At 46.7% G+C, this 17,160-nt stretch overlaps 1 protein-coding gene across 3 annotated transcripts in view; it reads left to right on the forward strand.

Annotated features, from left to right (window-relative positions):
* The window catches only part of Eepd1 (endonuclease/exonuclease/phosphatase family domain containing 1), a 106,315-nt gene extending 90,765 nt beyond the window's left edge, over positions 1–15,550 (forward strand). Inside the window, exons 3-7 of one of the 3 annotated variants that reach the window (NM_001014088.3) lie at positions 231–341; positions 4,488–4,622; positions 7,230–7,368; positions 12,423–12,617; positions 14,848–15,545. In NM_001014088.3, coding sequence (NP_001014110.1) covers positions 231–341; positions 4,488–4,622; positions 7,230–7,368; positions 12,423–12,617; positions 14,848–15,047 — 780 coding nt within the window. In that variant the 3' untranslated portion in view covers positions 15,048–15,545. Of the gene's footprint in view, positions 1–230; positions 342–4,487; positions 4,623–7,229; positions 7,369–12,422; positions 12,618–14,847 lie in introns of all 3 variants that reach the window. The other 2 variants (XM_063265374.1, XM_006242727.5) reach the window with 2 other exon arrangements.
* The last annotated feature ends 1,610 nt before the right edge of the window (positions 15,551–17,160 follow it).

The raw sequence follows: 17,160 nt of genomic DNA on the forward strand, positions 1-17,160 counted from the left end.
TTATGTGCAAACCCTGTTTTTTGTTTGTTAAGTGGGGTTTAACAACCCTGTTAAACAAGGACATCGTTATGTCCTTATTTTGCAGTAGCCAAATCAAGCATTCAGAACATGGGGATGAAAGTCAGCAGGTTTTTAAGTGTTTTGTGGTAACACAGAATCATCTGTGTCTAGTTTCTGAGGATGCTGTGCACAGGGACACACACACACTGACCCGAGTTCTGTCTTTGCAGTTCTGTACAGAGCTGAACCAGCCAATCCTGCCCAACATCCGCAAGTGGAAGGGCCCCCGGGGATGCTGGAGGTCCATTGTTGCTGAGAAGCCTTCCAGTCAGCTCCAGAAGGTACACCTCTCTGACAACTGCCTGCATGAATTTTGTTCTTAAACACAATATCCCCCAAACTAAGGGCGATTTAATTTTTTCTTTGTCAATGTCCATGGTCCAGGTTTGCATTATCGGCCCTGACTTTTATAGTCATTTTTAATGCCCTAGGCCTCATTTTATATTTTGATCAGAGATGAATTCCTACTCACATAGAAACGGGAGCTTAGCATTATGGGAGGAGGAATCCTGTCTGGGACCAAGGCATCTCTGCGTTTGTCTGTATGTCTGCCCTTTGTCCTTGTAATCCTGAGGTGACAGCTCTGTCCCCTGCCAAGCTTTCAGAAAACCCTATTCGCTGGCTGAGAATTTGCACTCACTGTAGTTCACGCATTGCATATTCTCTCTCTCTCTCTCTCTCTCTCTCTCTCTCTCGTGTGTGTGTGTGTGTGTGTGTGCACGTGTGCACAGAGGTTGGCCATTAGGTGTCTTCCTCCATTGCTCTCCACCTTTTATCTTGTTGAGACAGACTCTCAGTGAACTGGCAGCTCAGGGATTCAGATACACTCAGCGAGTCAATGAGCTTCAGGGATCCACTCTCTCAGCCTTCTACCCTAATGCTGGGGTTCGAGGCATAGGCCACAGAGTTCAGCTCTTTATCTGGTTCTAAACATAAGTCCCCGGGCTTGTGGTACCTTGCAGGCTGCCATCTCTCTAGCCCGGGTTCTTAGTTTTTTAAGAAGATTTCTTGCAATTATTTGAATTTAAAAAGCACTGTTCTCACATAATTTTAGCACAGGTGCAGATGTTTTAAGGTTCTGATATTCCTTGTCTGCTTACAATGTTATGGGTTGTATTTACATGGTTGATACTTGTAATTTGGGATTCAAGTAATAGATGTAGAATGGATTAAAATTATCTATTCATTTACGAGTATTGACTCTAAGGCTCTTTTCAGTGGCTACTGAAGACTGCATGTGACTCCTTTATCTGGGTTGGCTGCTTTAGGGTGGAAACAGACTTGGAGTGGACAGCGAGTTCACAGTGGGCCTAAAGGAGTTCACGTGGGATGCATCTGGTTTTCAGATTTGTAGCCAGGGCTCTGCTTTTCAGTCCACCAAAAAAAAAAAAAAAAGAAAGAAAGAAAGAAAGAAAGAGAGAAAGAAAGAAAAAAGAAAAGGAAAGAAAGAAAGAAAAGCACTTTTCATGGATCTCACTGAATGAAACTTCATATGCCTCTTAAGAGTCCGTTCGCCTTTCTTCATTCATTCAATAACTATCTGCGAAAGGTTATTCATGTATACGTGAGAAAAACAGACCCAGCAACCTAGCCCTATCTGTGGCCACTTTTTATAAGACCTTCTGGGTATCCCAATCCCTTTCACTAAGTGTACAGCCATTGAGAAGGACAAGTCAGCTCACCTTCCTTTAGGAGGGGGCGCCAAGGCCAGCAGAGCACTGTCACTGAGAGCTTTCTGCTTTAGTTATTTCTTCTGCACACTGTGAGTAGTAGCTCTCTCCTCAGCTCACAGGATAGCCCCAGTATAGAAGGAGACAGTGAGTGTTGGGTGCTTCCTGGAATAGAGCACCACCAGGGCTGGGTGAGATGTGGCTCAGGGGATGGTGACTTTGAACTGGGATCCCTGCCAGTTGTCAGGCTGCAGCCATGTCTAGGCCTCGCCTCCTGTTATTATGGGCCCAGTGGGTCACAGTCACACAGATTAATGGCATGTGAGAGTTCTTAAACTTTAATGCTGCACAGATCCAAAAATCATTTTTAAGCATAATGTGAGTCAGGCATCATATCTCCATGGTAGTGAACTTGCAGTCCATATACTGAACAGCTGTTGGGTCCCTGAGCCCTGCAGTCATGTTCAGGTATCAAATGGAGGAACAATTCAGAAATAAAACAGCAGCCAGGCGATGGTGGCACATGCCCTTGATTCCAGCACTCAGGAGGCAGAGGCAGTGGATCTCTGAGTTTGAGGCCAGCCTGGTCTACAAAGCAAGTTCCAGGAAACCAGGGCCACAAAGAGAAACACTGTCAGAGAGAGAGAGAGAGAGAGAGAGAGAGAGAGAGAGAGAGAGAGAGAGAGAGAGAGAGAGAGAAACAGAGAGACATAAAAATGTAGGAAGAAATGATTTTCCCCAAAGCAGCCCCTGTCGTTGGAAGTGGCAGCCTGCCTATGCCCAGTGAGCTATCTCTGGCATAAGTGCTTTTCTATGCTGTGACCATTCTGCCTAACTGAGTCATGTTTTGAAGGGTCCCTTGGGGAGGGTCAGAGCCGCAGTGAGAAGGAAGAAGTGTAGGGATGAGAAAGGCTCAGAGAAGCTGGGGGCCTTGATCAGGGGCAGGGAGCAGCATTGGAACCGAGTCCTCTTAGGACACCCCTCCTCCCATGTCCTGGAGGATTGTGGAGCCGGGCGGTTTTCTGGCAGCTGATGTGAGTGATGCTCGAGGCAGTGTGTGACTCCTTGGGCCACAGTAAACAAAATAATGGCCTTCTCTCGAGCCTACTATAGTGACTGTGTTCTCTGTCTCCATGAGGAACTGAGTCTTAGATACACTGAAGGGCTTGTCTTGGCTGAGACCCAAGTATGACCATGCTTAAACTAGCACTATCTTTAGTGGTGGGCAAGGAGACTCTTTGATTGTTGGTCTCTCTCTCTCTCTCCCTCTCTCTCTCCCTCTCTCCTTATGCATTTATGTCCCTCTCACTGTACCCTTCCCAGTCACCCCTTCCCACAATCCTTCCTCCATCCCCATTCCTCTGAGTGGGTGTGGTCCCCACTGAGTATCTAGTCTCTTCAAGGCTAGGTGCTTCCTCTCCCACTGAGGCCTGACAAGGCAGCCCAGCTAGAAGAACATGTCCCATATAGAGGCAACAGCTTTTGGGATACCCTCCTCCCCAGCTCCAGTTGTTTGGGACCCACATGAAGACCAAGCTACACATCTGCTTCATATGCACAGGGAAGCCTAGGTCCAGCAGCCTGTGTACGTTCTTTGGTTGGCAGTTTAGTCTCTGAGAACCCCAACGGTCCATGTTAGTTGACTCTCTTGGCTTCCTGTGGAGTTCCTATCTCGTCCCGGGCCCTCAAGTCTTCCTCCTATTCTTCCCCAAGAGCCCTCAAGGTGGGCAAGGAGATTCTTAGACAACATAAAACTCATGTTTATATCTCCACTATGTCCCTCCTACACACACCTGTTTAAATGAGTATGCCTGTCAAGTATCTGACTGGGTGGTGAGCTGAAGTTGTGTGTGTGACAGTGTCTGCTCAGTGGTGGCTAAGGTTAAAGGTTACTTCCTCTCCCATTGCAACATAGAGGAGCAGGGTCAAGTGCCACTGGCCTGTTTGATGACCTGTTGATCTGTCCCTGGTGTCAAACCCTTAAGAATGCCCTGATGACCAGCTGTGGCTCAGCTGGAGTAGGCAGACTGATGCATTTCTCTCTCTATAAGGCCCCAGAGGCAGTGGCCAAAGCAAACAGAGGAAGCATCTTCTCTGATTCCTTGAGACAGACGCGGGCCTTGAACTGTTGCCCAGCACAATCCAAGTTTGTCTGCACCCCCCCATCAAGGCCTCTGGCCCAGGCTTCAGACTTCTGTGTGTAGTCCTGCCCATCTGTAGAGAACCCCATTTCAAATCACTGGAACCCCTAAGCATTGACGTCCATTCGTCGGGCAAATACTGACTGAGAGCTGACAAGGGCTTAGGCACCATTTGTGCAAGCAGTAACTTACCCACAGGCCTACCAGCCCTCAGAGTCTTTGAACTCACATTGGCACCTATGCTACGGGGTTTAGGGGAGTTACTCAGTCTCTATGAACAGCAGTGGCCTCATCTGTCATGTGCAGATGGGAGCTGTTGTCTCCTGTCATGTGGTCACTCAAAAGTGATTCTGGGCCTGGTATGTGCTTTTCCTACCTTTTCCCATAAAGGGAAGAGCTAGGCACCCTTGGCCATGAGGAAAACTCTGCACTGGGCATCGGTACACTGTGGCTTGGAGGTATGTTCTTCGTTATAGAAGCATCCCATGGTGAGTGACTGTGAGGGCCTGAAGCAGAGCCCACTGCTCCATGTCTGGTCCTTCTGCTTTTCCTTATGCTATGTGCCTCTTGGAATTAGGAACCTGGCACCAAGACCCTGTTTCCATTTGCCCTGCAGGGCCCCTGCTACTCTGGATTCCTGTGGGACACAGCAGCCAATGTGGAGCTGAGAGACATCCCCGGGCAGGAGAGCTCACCCAGCAACGGTCATGCGAAGACTGTGGGTCCCAGCCCGTTCCTCGCCAGGTTCAAGGTACCTGTTTCCTGTCACCTCAGAAATCCAGTTCCTTCCAAAAGGGAAGTCTTTGTGACACTGACCCAGAGAAGTCACATCTTTCTCACTTGATAGTATTCTCTTAGTGTAGGTTAGTACCTATTCTGGAATAGGTAACCTTCTACAGGGCAGTAGTGAAGGGATTTTTGAGGGCATCTTTGACCCAGAAAAATCTAACCCATGGCAAGAAGAAAGACAGTAACCTGGGAGGAATGAGGCACCCTTGTCTCAGCAACAGGGACTGTGGCAAAAGGATTGCTTGTGTCCAGGAGTTCAAGACTACCCTAGGCAACCTAGTAAAACCTCTCCTCTCAAAAACAGGTAGCTAGTTAGCTAGACAGTTGATAGGTGATATTTAGTTGATAGATATATGAAATGACAGACAGACAGGAAAGAAAGAAAGTGGGAAACTAATTCATACAGCTGTTTCCATGCATGTTATACAGAAGGATAACCTTTCTTAAAATCAGGCATTGCCTAGGCCTCGGCCATCTGTGATAGGGCCTAGGCTGTTTTCAAGTGTGTTTACTGGGTCCCACCTGTCTGGTACTGACTAATGGGGTCAAAATGGCCACCTCTGGCAGAGCTGCTCTAAGGAGCCTCTCTCTTCAACTGCCCCTCAGACCTCATTGTTTAGATGTCAAGAAGAATGGACCCACTGAGGGCTTATTGGATTGGAGGTGGGATCCAGAAGGAGCTCTGGACTGAGGGACCCCATCATTGGCTTCTCTTTATATCTCCTTGTCCATGAAGAGGCTTGGGGGGGGGGCGCTGGGTGGTGTGGATCTGAGTGTCCTCTCTCTGCTATGTCTTGCATACCTCTTGACATTGTTCCTGAATACCAAAGTGCTTTAATGATGGACATAAGAGGAAACCAGAAAGTCACCACAGAGGCAATGAACCTCATCACAACTTAACTGTGAATTCCAAGTCAGGCAGCTTGACCCCTTCAAGAGTCCAGCAAGCTGTTCTCTATTGGTCTCTATTGACATCTTTTCTTTCTGTGTCTTCCCCAGTAACTCTGGAGCTTTAAACTTACCCACTAAGGCCAGCATCATTTAAGCCCAGCATGAAGTGGGGCTTGGGGACAGCCATGTCTCTATCATGGGTTATATAAGCCTGTATCCCATCTCCCAAATTTGTAGTAGTGAAGGCGATAGGATTGGTGTATGCTCACACCGATGTGTCTTCTGTGGCATCAAGTGGCTCCTTCAATCCCTTTTCTTGCCATATTGATGAGGTTCTGTCTGTATTTCTGGCACCTGTGATTCTGATCCATGAGTTGGCCAGGATTATCTTTAAACCTAACAATACATTTAACTTTTAAATGGTTTGTTCCGGCTCCGGCTAACTGGAACAGGCAGCCACAACCAGCTTATATAGCTAAAAAGCAGGCTGGTATTTTTGCTAGTGCCTTTATTATTTTTTGAGAAACAGTCTTGCTATGTGGCCTACATAATGAACCTTTCCAGTCCTGCCCCGCTCAGCTCCCTGAGAGCTGGCATTACAGAATAGCTACCATGCCTACCACCGTACAAAAACAGCTTGTAAAACACTGTCTTTAGCTAACATAAAAAAAAAAAAGCAAACTATATTTAATAGGCTAATAAAGAAAATGCTAGCTGTGGCATTGGGAGTGGTGGCTTCAAATCATTGGAAGCAATCACCCAGCCCAGCCATTAACTTTCCCCCCCCATCTTTATTAAATTGGGTATTTCTTATTTACATTTCAAATGTTATTCCCTTTCCTGGTTTCCACTGACTTCTTGTTTTTCAAGTCACATTTAAGGGATGGCCAATGCTTTAGGACACAGACAGCCTATCCTGACAGGCAGCATGTCCCAGTACAAGCCTCAAGGTGGCTTCTCTGGATGTGATAGCAGCATCTGTAGAGTTGTTGGTCCTGATGGTGACCTGGGGCCACACCTACAAGATAAGACTGGTACTTTCCACATCTTGGGGCCCATATACTCATTCCTTCTCAGAAGTATTTAATGTTTGTTGCCATGGCAATAGAAAAAGCAGACTTGCTAAACATAGAGCAACTGATCAATGTTATGATAGCCCAGAAGATAAAACACCCTCACATGTATACACTACCAGAAGACCATGAGAGCCACCCTGGGGCTCAGGCTCCAGGTAGATCTTATGCCTTATGGTTGGTGAGCTTTGGTTCTTACAGAGAAATCAGGTTAAAGTGGATGTTAGTACACAATTGATTCCAAAGGAACAAAGACGAGTTGGTGGGGAACTTCAAGCTAGCCTTATGGAGAACAGCCTTGAGTCTGTAAGATCTCGATACTAAAGACACTTCCTTCTTGCATACAGTTATGCAAAAGGTTTATCAGAAATCCTACCACTTCCAGATATGTCAATAGAGGCAGGGGGCTGGAATTTAGAGTTGTAGACTTTAGATTCGATAAATTGAAAATAAAACACCTTGTGTTGCCTCTTATGCATAAGAACTGGCTTTGATTCCATTTACCGTCACCAACTGTGTGTAGAAAGCCATTTATTAATCCATCGTAAAAGAAAGAAGCATGAATATCTAAGGTTTTCCCTGTTTCTTTATTTCCTGCCACCCAGGTGGGAAGTAATGACTTGACCCTGGTTAACCTCCAGCTGACAGCCCTGGCCCTCCCAGGAGTTGAGAATTCCAGCAAGAATCACAGCGATGGCCACCGATTATTGAATTTTGCACTAACCCTCCAGGAAACCCTGAAAGGTAGGGATCTCTATCTCTGTGGGTGGGAAACACTTCTTCAGGGCGGTAATGGTAATGGTAATGGTACCTTTTCCCAGATATCTCTCTGATCTCTTAGCCTGGCCACTCAGTAGAAGTCATGGATTCAGGGGCATTCACACTCCTGGCTCTTGTAGATCCCATCCGACCTTTCTGCATGCCCTTCCTTTGCATCTGAGGGTCTCTCCAGTGGGTGTCAAGGTACCAGTGACATGGTCTGTCAGCCTCTTGGATGAAGAGGACTAGAGGAGGAAGTATAAGTGGCGATAGTCCTCTGCTGTGACAACACTTCCTGGCTTGACTCCTCTGATGGCACTGCCTGCAGGTCTGCACATGTTCTTGTGCAGGAGGGACAGGAGGCGACAAGGTGAAGAACTGCAGCTGGGGACCTCAAAATCCTTTCTGTATTCTTGAGTCTTGACTGCCCTTTTAACTTCCTAGACTTCAGGTCACCAACTTGTCCCATCATAGTGGGACATTCAGTAAATAATTGGCCATGCAAACGTTTCTGTCCAGTTATAACTTTACATTTTCAAAGCCTTTTTATTGTAACAAGATAGACATAAAGTTCACCATTGTTTTGATTGGTAAGTGTCACTTCAGTGGCATTCAGTATATCCACAATACTGTACATCAACCACCACCATCTCTCTCCAGAACACTGCCATCTTCCTTCTGGAATCCTGGTACCCCCTGAATCCTGGTCCTCTGTCTCTTCTAGTGTCCAGCATCCACCATCCCATCCTTTCTGTTTATAAATTTGATAACATGCTTCATATGAGGAGAAAAACATGCTGTTTTCACTCTGTGTCTGGCTTTTCTGACTTAGCCTAGCATTCTCCATATGAGTGCTGTTGTATAATGTGTCAGATGTTCAATCCTTTTTGTGGCTGAACAATTATTGTTTGTGTTACATTGTATTGTTCACATCTGTTGGTAGGCTCTTGGGTTGCTTCAACCTTTGCACACTATGAATATGAGTATACAGGCTTATGTTTCAAGTCAGGACCTGCCCTGACCAGTATTCTACTTAAATGATGACTCCTCAGGCTGAAAAACACGTGAGCAGGTTCAAACTGAGATACCCCATCCAACAAGTAGCTATGTGCGGAACTCTTCACTCACTAGTCTCCCACCTATTCGAAGGATGACTTGAGACCTTTTCATATCTGTCTCTATTCTCTAGATCTCTATTAGTCTCTATCTCAGATGCAGGAAACAAAGATGCTTCTTCAGATGTGCCCGATGGCCATAAGCAGATACCATTTTGCCCCTGGTTTCCAGGTAGAGTTCAGGAGTTTATCAGAAAACTTCAGGCAAGTTTCACATTGCCAAGGGCCTACTGACTGACCCACGGCATGACTTGGCCTTGACACATCCAGGTAGGGACAGTGACTCATGCCCCCCACTCCCCTGCTGGTTACTAATACCCAGTTAATTGTTAACTGGTGACCCAGGGGATTCAGGAAATACTTCAGCCCTGCAGCAAAGAAAGATCGATGAGTGCGATGTTCTGCTCAAGTGAAGATGAAGCCTTTTTCCCACAGAGACAGAAACATCTGATTTGCAAACTCCAGGCCTTTCTGCCTTTGTCTGGAATAGGAAACTCCGGTTGGCATCAGGGATCCTATGCTTGTCCTTTCGCTGAACTTTCTTTCAACCTTATCAGGGCTTAGGGACAAGGTCTCCTGCTGTGAGCCCAGTGTTGCTCCTGGTGTCTTCTAGGAAGGCCCTGAGGTAGGAGTGTGCCTCAGTGGGGAGCCACTTCAGTGGGTGTTGCTGGCCTTTTCTAAATCTAGGGAATCTCCTGGAGGAAATTGGCCTAGAGCTTTCTTGCCTCACGCCTAGGAACTCAGGGAACCATGACTAGGGAGCCCACACAGGCCTGTGATCGAGAGAGTTTGGGCTGTGCATTCTTAGGGGCAAAGCCGAGGCCATGTCACCTCTAACACACATTGAGCCGGAAGAGCTGGTTGTGAGAAATCTGGATGTGCCCATTCAAAAGGAGCCTTTGTTTTCCTTTTTGAAGTTACACAGAGCTGGCTGATTGACCCCGACCCCAGCCTCCCTCCTGCTTGCTGAGTTGCTCTTTCCCCCCAGTAGTCAGGTCTGTACCCCCCACTGAAAGGCTTCCTTATTTATATGGGCATTGTCTACCTCAGTTTCCCAGATAGTGTATGTGATAGCTTTTGCCTTCATTCAGAGGTCTTCCTCCTACTGGCACAGATTGTCTGCTTGTACAGTAGACCCTGACCTTATCTCTCCATGTGTTAGGATAAATGGCAGCTGGCATCCTGAGCCTCCTCCTCCCTCACTCTTTGTGAAGAACTCTGGCTTAAGAGCCACCTCCATGACTTTGGGGAAATTATTTCGTTTTCAGAGTCTGAGCTTTCGACCTGCAAAGAGGAGAATGTGACATCACCTGTCTCCTAGGAGCGGTGACAGTTAAGTGACACATTGTCCAAGAAGTCATCTATACAGTGTAGTAAGGGATCCGTGACTGGTCATTGTCCCAGGTCATCAGTCCTGGGGTCTGTTCAGCAATACTCTCAAGTTGGTTTTCCTGTGAGAAACTGGCATCAGTTTTCCAATGCCTGGGCTCACCCTGATTCATACTGTGGATGGGATCTAAGTTTTAGGAAGTGGAGCAGTGGGAGAGGCTTCTCGTGGGCCCTGCTGTGGGACCTGTTATTTGTAGCACACAGGTGCCCCCTGCTGGCCTCTTCTGTCATTTCACTTTAGATTTCTTCCCCTTTAGCTGTCATTACTGCCGGTGTACTCATACCAAGGGAAAGGCATTTGCTGAAAGTCTTGGATATGCTATTTTGTTCAAGAGCTGCCTTCTTTAAAGGGCCATTTACAGAGGGCAATGGAAACCTCATTACCTAGGGACCCTGGCTTCCCTGCAGTAAATTCCTCACAAGGGTCAGCCCAGTTCATGGGAATCTAGTCGAGCCTGGCTGGGGGCCATTGTTCTTTTGGAATTCATATTACTTGGGAAATACTTCCTAACTATCCATTTCCTGCAGGCGGTGAGAGAAATATCTAAAATACTTCAAAGGGGCAACCTTTCCACCCTTCCCCTGCCCTCTCTTTGTAGCCCTTCCTTACACACAAGAAAGTCCTTTCTGCTGCTGTGCCTCTGGTCGACTCTCACTAATGTGGCTCAGGAGAGAAGAAAGGAGGTCCGCACTGCTTGGGAGAGCCTGTGCCAGGCACTTACAGGAACACTGGGCTCTGTACTCACGTCAACAACTATCAGGAAACGGATTGTTCTCTTTCTTTGGTGGACCAAGGCCCCACCTACAGCTCCCAAACTGAGAGGTGGCAATGACCAGAGTCACCCAACTATTTTCTCCTAGGATGGGGACAGGAAGTAGTGTTCACAAAAACAAAAACAAAAGGAAAAAAGAAGAAAAAAGAAAAAGATGATAACTATAAATGCTGAACATTTGTGTGACTTTGTTGTCGCCTTCGCAAAGATTTGAAAAGCTCATCTGTGGTACAGAGGTCACTATTCTTTAAACATATAAAGAACTTTTGTAATCAGTTAATGAATCCTTAGAACCCTGAGGGAAGAGGTGTCTGTGCTCCACCCAACGCATGGCTGGAGGGAGATGGGGTTCCCTGGAGAAGTGGCTAAGTCTAGGGCTGGGCCAGAAAAGATATAGGTGATCCTGGAGTGTTTTGGCAGGTCACAAAGGAAGAAAGCACTCAGACCGAAAAACTAAAAGACAACATGGCGGGGTGAAACAAATGCTTGAATGGGCTAATAAATCCTTGTGCAGAATTCTAAATAATTTGTGTGGGTGCTCTATCCTCCAGGCCATGAGCACACCTTACTTGTCTACATATAGGAAGGTGAACCAAATAAGACGGACCAAACCATTTGACTGAGGATGTTCATGGATGGTGTTAGCGCGCATTGCTCATATTGCTGGTTGACATGGGAATAGCCTCTGGTAACGAGGCCAGCATTGCTTATCTAGAGTATGAACAGTGACCATACTTTTAGCTGGGCCTCTTTACAGAAAGCAGGGACACAGATACTTGTGTGAACGTCTCCTTTCAGCACTATTTACATCTGTTAATTTTGGGGACAATCGAAGAAATGACCTACACAAGAGTATAGCAAGGTGTCTACATGGATGCTCTGGGCTGCTCACTGGGTGAGGAGAAGACACCCAGTCTTTCTCATGGTTCATTACTGTGACCTGATTCCCAGGCAGAGGACGTGCCTGCCAATTAGAGAGTATCTGCTGCCTGCATCTCTTGCATGAGGTCAGGGTACAACTTAGAGAGCTCGTTCTCTCCTTCCACTGTGTGAGCTTTGGGTATGGAACTCAGGCCATTAGGATTGACAGCAGATGCCTTTATCTTTGAGCCAGCCACATCTGACTTCCTAAACCTTCACTCTGGAAGCATCCGGCTTCTCCAGATTCTGCTGTACATCCCCCCAACAAGATTGCTTCATTGCTCCCTGCTGCCTAACGTCTTCCTTTCATCTGATGGCTCTTGTGCATCCTCTAAGACTAAAGCCAGCACCCGTCTCCCAGGAGCCTCCCTGGCAACCTTCCTTGTGCCCTCAGTACCACTTTCTGGTTTTAGACCTACACTGTGATCCTGGCAGTCTCTTCATTTTCCTCTCCCTTAGACTGTGAAGTCCCAGAGGGCAGGGACAGTCTTGTTGTTCATCTTTGACTGCTGTACAGGCAGGGCCTGACACTCTGTAGAAGTTTGCTGAACTGTTGTTAGACATATGAGCAAGGCCTTTTGTTCCTTTCCCCACTGTAAGTTTAGAGCCTAGACACACTGAATGAGGGGTGTTTCTGCCTCACGCTGTCCGTCATTTCCAAATTAACCTATGTCCACAGTCAGTGGGTACACAAGAAAGGACAGGAAAACAGAAACCAGACCTGTGGCCCTAAACCCTGAGTGGTCAAACCAAAGAATCACAGTCCCTTTCAAGGGGCTGTGCCAATGTTGTCTTTTGCTTCTGACCTCCTCTTTTCGATTTCTCTTTCTTTTACTCCCAGGAGAAAAAGATGTTGTTATTTTAGGGGATTTTGGCCAAGGGCCAGATAGCAGTGACTATGATATCCTAAGGAGAGAAAAATTTCACCACCTGATCCCGGCTCATACCTTCACCAACATCAGCACCAGGAATCCTCAAGGCTCCAAATCCGTGGACAACATCTGGATCAGCAAAAGCTTAAAGAAAGTGTTCACGGGTAAGGGAAGCCTCCCCCCCACCCCCCACCCCCGGCTGTCTCTGTTCAGTAGTGGGCTGAGGACCTGTAAACATCTGAGATAGCCAATGCTACTTGTCATCCTCCACTGTGTCACTGTTGGGTCAGAGACATGTCTAAGAGGACATGTGACAAATAATTTAAAGATAACCACTAGTCCACATGAGCAGTTTGCATGCAAACCCAGCTACAACCACCTCTGTAGGTCATCAGAATCATGGTTCAGAGATGAACTGTTAACTTACCTGGACATTAAGAACACTTAGTCATTCAGTGAACATTCAGTCAAATATTCAAATGCTGTCCTGTGGAATGAGGTACACGGTACACTTTCACAGGCGAGGAGATGCGTCACTATTAGTGTTTCTGTCACTGTGACAAAAATGCCCAAGATAATCTACCCACAAGGAAAAAAGCTTTCTTTTGGCTTATAGTTTCAAAGTCTTCAGTCCATGGTCACCTGGCGTTACTGTTTTTAGATCTGAGATAGTACACTGTGGTAGAAGTATGTGGCATTTGTGGATGACACCTGTGGCAGGAATTGTGAATTTGGGACATTGTTTCATCTGTTCCCTCCCCCCACATACCCCTTAAAGCAGCCAAGAAGGAGAGGGAAAGATCCAGGAAGTGGCTGCAGTCCCAGTGTCCCTGAAAGGGCATGTACCCAATGACTTAACTTTTCCTGCCCCCTCAACCTTCTGTCACCTCCCAGTGGTACCATCAGCTGGGGACCAAGTCTACAACACATGAGCTTTTAGGGAACCTTTAGGAACCAAATCATAACACATATTCTCCCAGAGGGACAAGAGAAATCCTCAGCGCTCCCCAAAGAACACAGCATGGTGGATACTCCACGTAGCCTCAGACTGTGAGCTTCAGAGCCAGGAGACCGCTAGCACTCTGGGAGAATGGAAGGCTCTTCTGTGGTTATGAATGTGGTGATGCAGATGGCACCCTAGAGCCTTTAGATGCCCAGGATGCCAAACAACATCCCCAAATCCCCAGGGTGCTTGATGAAAGCCTAGAATGGTGTTCTAAGTCTCCCCCGTAGCTCTGCAGAACTGTCCTGTACCACATACAGCAAGAAACTTGAAGAGGAAAAGAAGCAATTCCTGGGTCCCACTGCAAGACTTGGCCACACAGACATGGCCGTCCGTTCCTTGGGATTTAGAACTTTAAGTGTGGATGACTGTCTTGCCAGCATGCCTACAGGGCTCACCTGGGCCTCTACTGGGCTTTGACTACTATTGCCTGTGGCAAGATGTGATTTGCTGAACGTGCATTGGAGCCCAGGGCTACTACGCTCTCTGCAGGGCCCTTGTGGGAGGCACTTCTGTCAGAAATGGTGGAGCTGAGCCATCCTTTCATTTGTCTTCCACCTTCAAGATGTGGAAGATGAGGTGAAGGGACAAGCCTGCCATAGCTGTCAGCTGTGCTGCCCAGACCAAGTCCGGAATCCAGGCTCTTCATGTCTTATAGTAACCCTGATGTCATACATCACAGAGGAGCATAGCAGTTCCTTGTAATTGTTTTATAATTGTGGTTTTCAGATATAGTTCCTATTTCTTACATTTCTCCCTTTACTTCAAAGGTATTAATGCTTTCTCAATAGCCATTATAAGCTTCTCCTTTTCTTCTGTAGGAAGAAATTGTCTGCTAATGCTTCCTTAGTGATTTATGCTGTGTGAGGCCTTTCATTAACTTTGTCAAACGCTCATTTGTCATTAGAGGCACAGTGTGATGCTGGCCTCACATATTCAGGACCCCGGCTTTAATCCCTACTGCTATAAAAATTAATTACAAATGCTAATTGGATTCAGTAGGTTGTAATAAAACGAAAGATGTGAACTTGGGAGGGAGATAGATTTGGGGGGGTCAGGGTCTAAAGAGAGTTGGATGCATGTGAACAAGACATTGTATACATGCGTAAAAAGTTAAAATAGTCACCAAAAAGAATGGTAAAATATTACTTACATTTACTTTTGTTGGTCATATTAGTAACACTATGAAAAAGGAGTAGATCTTTTTCACTGTTTAGCTGGGTACCCTCGATACTTGTACAAGTAAACTATCATTTATAGTATGTGAAAAAAAAAAGGCCATAGTTGGCCCTGAGGTTTTGATTATGCAGGCCAGATTACTGGAGGACGGTTGTCAGGTGAACCGTGCTGGCCACCCTTACTCTAATTCTTGGTCTCTTCTCTCTATTCAGGTCACTGGGCTGTTGTGAGAGAAGGCCTCACAAACCCTTGGATTCCAGATAACTGGTCCTGGGGTGGAGTCGCTTCCGAACATTGCCCTGTGCTTGCTGAATTGTACATGGAAAAGGACTGGAGCAAGAAGGAAGTCCCCAGGAATGGCAATGGAGTCACCTTAGAGCCAAGCGAAGCCAACGTCAAACATGAGCGGTGATGACATCACTCTTTCTGGCCTCTGACTCAGGAGAGCATAGGAAGGAGCTGGCACTACAGGGTGGGAAGATCCAGGGCCTGTGAAGCATCATTCTGAGGACCTACGTCTTGGTCCCTGCACCACTGTCTACTTTGTGAACACTTGAGAACCTCTCCTGAGGGGAGCCCGTCAGGCGCTGGCTCTGTTGGGCATCACGGCGAAGCTGGCTGGGACTGCAATGTCTTGACGCTGTGTGGCTGAGTTCAGGCTTGGGGCGGGGGCTATACTGCTGGCCGAGTTGTTTAGCAGCATGAGAACAGTGACAGAGCAGTGAAGTGGAGATGGGAAAGAGGACTCAGGCTGGCGATCCACGCCACGGCTCTCATTTCTGCCTCACCACGATGTCATGTTCTGCCGACAAACTTCAGGAAGCTTTTAACTGTGATGAATGCACTTCTCAAAGATTTTTAGTTTTGTTTTGAAAAAGGAAAAGAATAATAAACAGATTAATCTGCCTGGCTTCAGTCTGAGTGTGGGATGGGTTGTCTCGTTCTCTCATCTTGTTAGTTCTGTGGGCCACGGCCACCCACTCCCAAATGCCTTTTCCTCCCCTGCCCCTTTTATGTCCCTACTGGGACCCTACAAAGGTACCTCTCACATGCCTGTCATCCATGTTGTTTCCTCCCCCTCAGTTTCTTCTTCATCTCTACTTTGCTAGAGTTTATCCTAGGCCCCAGGCCTTTAGTGTAGCGCATGATTTCTACCAGAAAGACTCATTACCTGCACCATTCCCATAGGCTATATTCTGAGCTCAGAGCTTCCTTGGCTGATTCTGAGGCATACAGGGGCATTGAATCAGCAGATCCTACAATTAGAGATCCAGCCGACCACCCACGAAAACATAAATTGTGTGTACTGTGTACACTTCTTGTCATTATCCTCTAAACAATATGGCATAACTGTTTCATAGGGCTTACCTTGTATTGGATGTCCTCGTATCTGGACGGTATAACATGGGTGAGAAGAGGTGTGCAAATGCCATACCATTCTGGGTAAGAGACTGGAGCATACTTGGACTTTGTGAACCAGTTGTCTTTAGATTCTATGGAATGATTTCTGATTCAGGATACGCAGGAGGCTAAACCTGAGTGGATCACTGAGTTGGTGGGGGTTCAGGGGTCTGTCAGAGGATTTGGGGACAACAAGAAGAGGTGGACTTCTCTGAGCCTGAGCTGGGTTGGGTTTATCTTAGGTACATCATCCTTCCATTACAGCAACTGCCCAATTCACAGCTTCTGACAGTCACTCAAACCAAAAACTAAAGAACTCCACAAACCCAGGATACTTGGATACTAAAACCCAGTCACAACATCAGCTCCATGCTTATCATGTATGCGGCATTATAAAAATAAAGCATAAATCTTAGACTTACGTTCTCTAGGTCATTCCAGTCTTCTGTAGAAGCTGAGAGTTTATCGCACTTTCTACACTAAGTACAGAGTGGCCCAAGATGGAGAAACTGTCACTGTCACCAAGCAGTTTTGACTTCAACTCTATTATGCCAACTTTTTATCTGGAGAGAGGTGAACATGTGCTCACCAACAGCAGGCCAAAGAATGATTCTACTCAAGTCTAGCTTGGTGAGCCATGCCTTTAACTTACTTAATAAAGGAACACGGGAGACATAAGCAGCTACACCACGAAGAAAAGCTCCTTTCTAGCCATCATTGACCTGTATCCTGGGAAGGGATGGAGCATCCTGTGAGGTTTTATCTCTTGCCTCTGAGCGGGTCCCTTGTGTGGCCTTGTGTAGCTTGTGAACTCTCCTCATGAGTGAGGGTTACGGTGTCCAGTCTTGTGAGGGTCTCGCATAAGTAATCACAGTGCTGGGACTTCAGGGTAGCAGTGGCCACACAGTTGCCAGCATTCCCTAAGAGGCCTGATGTCATAGGTTCTGAACTGCAGCCACACCACTGGTGTTTCACTTCTGACATCAGGATCCCAGGAGCTTAGCCTGCAGGCCATTGCTTTTTTTTTAGTCCCACTTGGCTTGGGTTCTGATTTTGACTTCTTTATCCTGATTTTTTTTAAATTAATAAGCTTCAATTTTAGGAGCAATTTTTGGGATAGAGGA

The sequence above is a fragment of the Rattus norvegicus genome, chromosome 8, assembly GCF_036323735.1.
Source record: "Rattus norvegicus strain BN/NHsdMcwi chromosome 8, GRCr8, whole genome shotgun sequence".
In the NCBI taxonomy this organism is placed as follows: domain Eukaryota; kingdom Metazoa; phylum Chordata; class Mammalia; order Rodentia; family Muridae; genus Rattus; species Rattus norvegicus.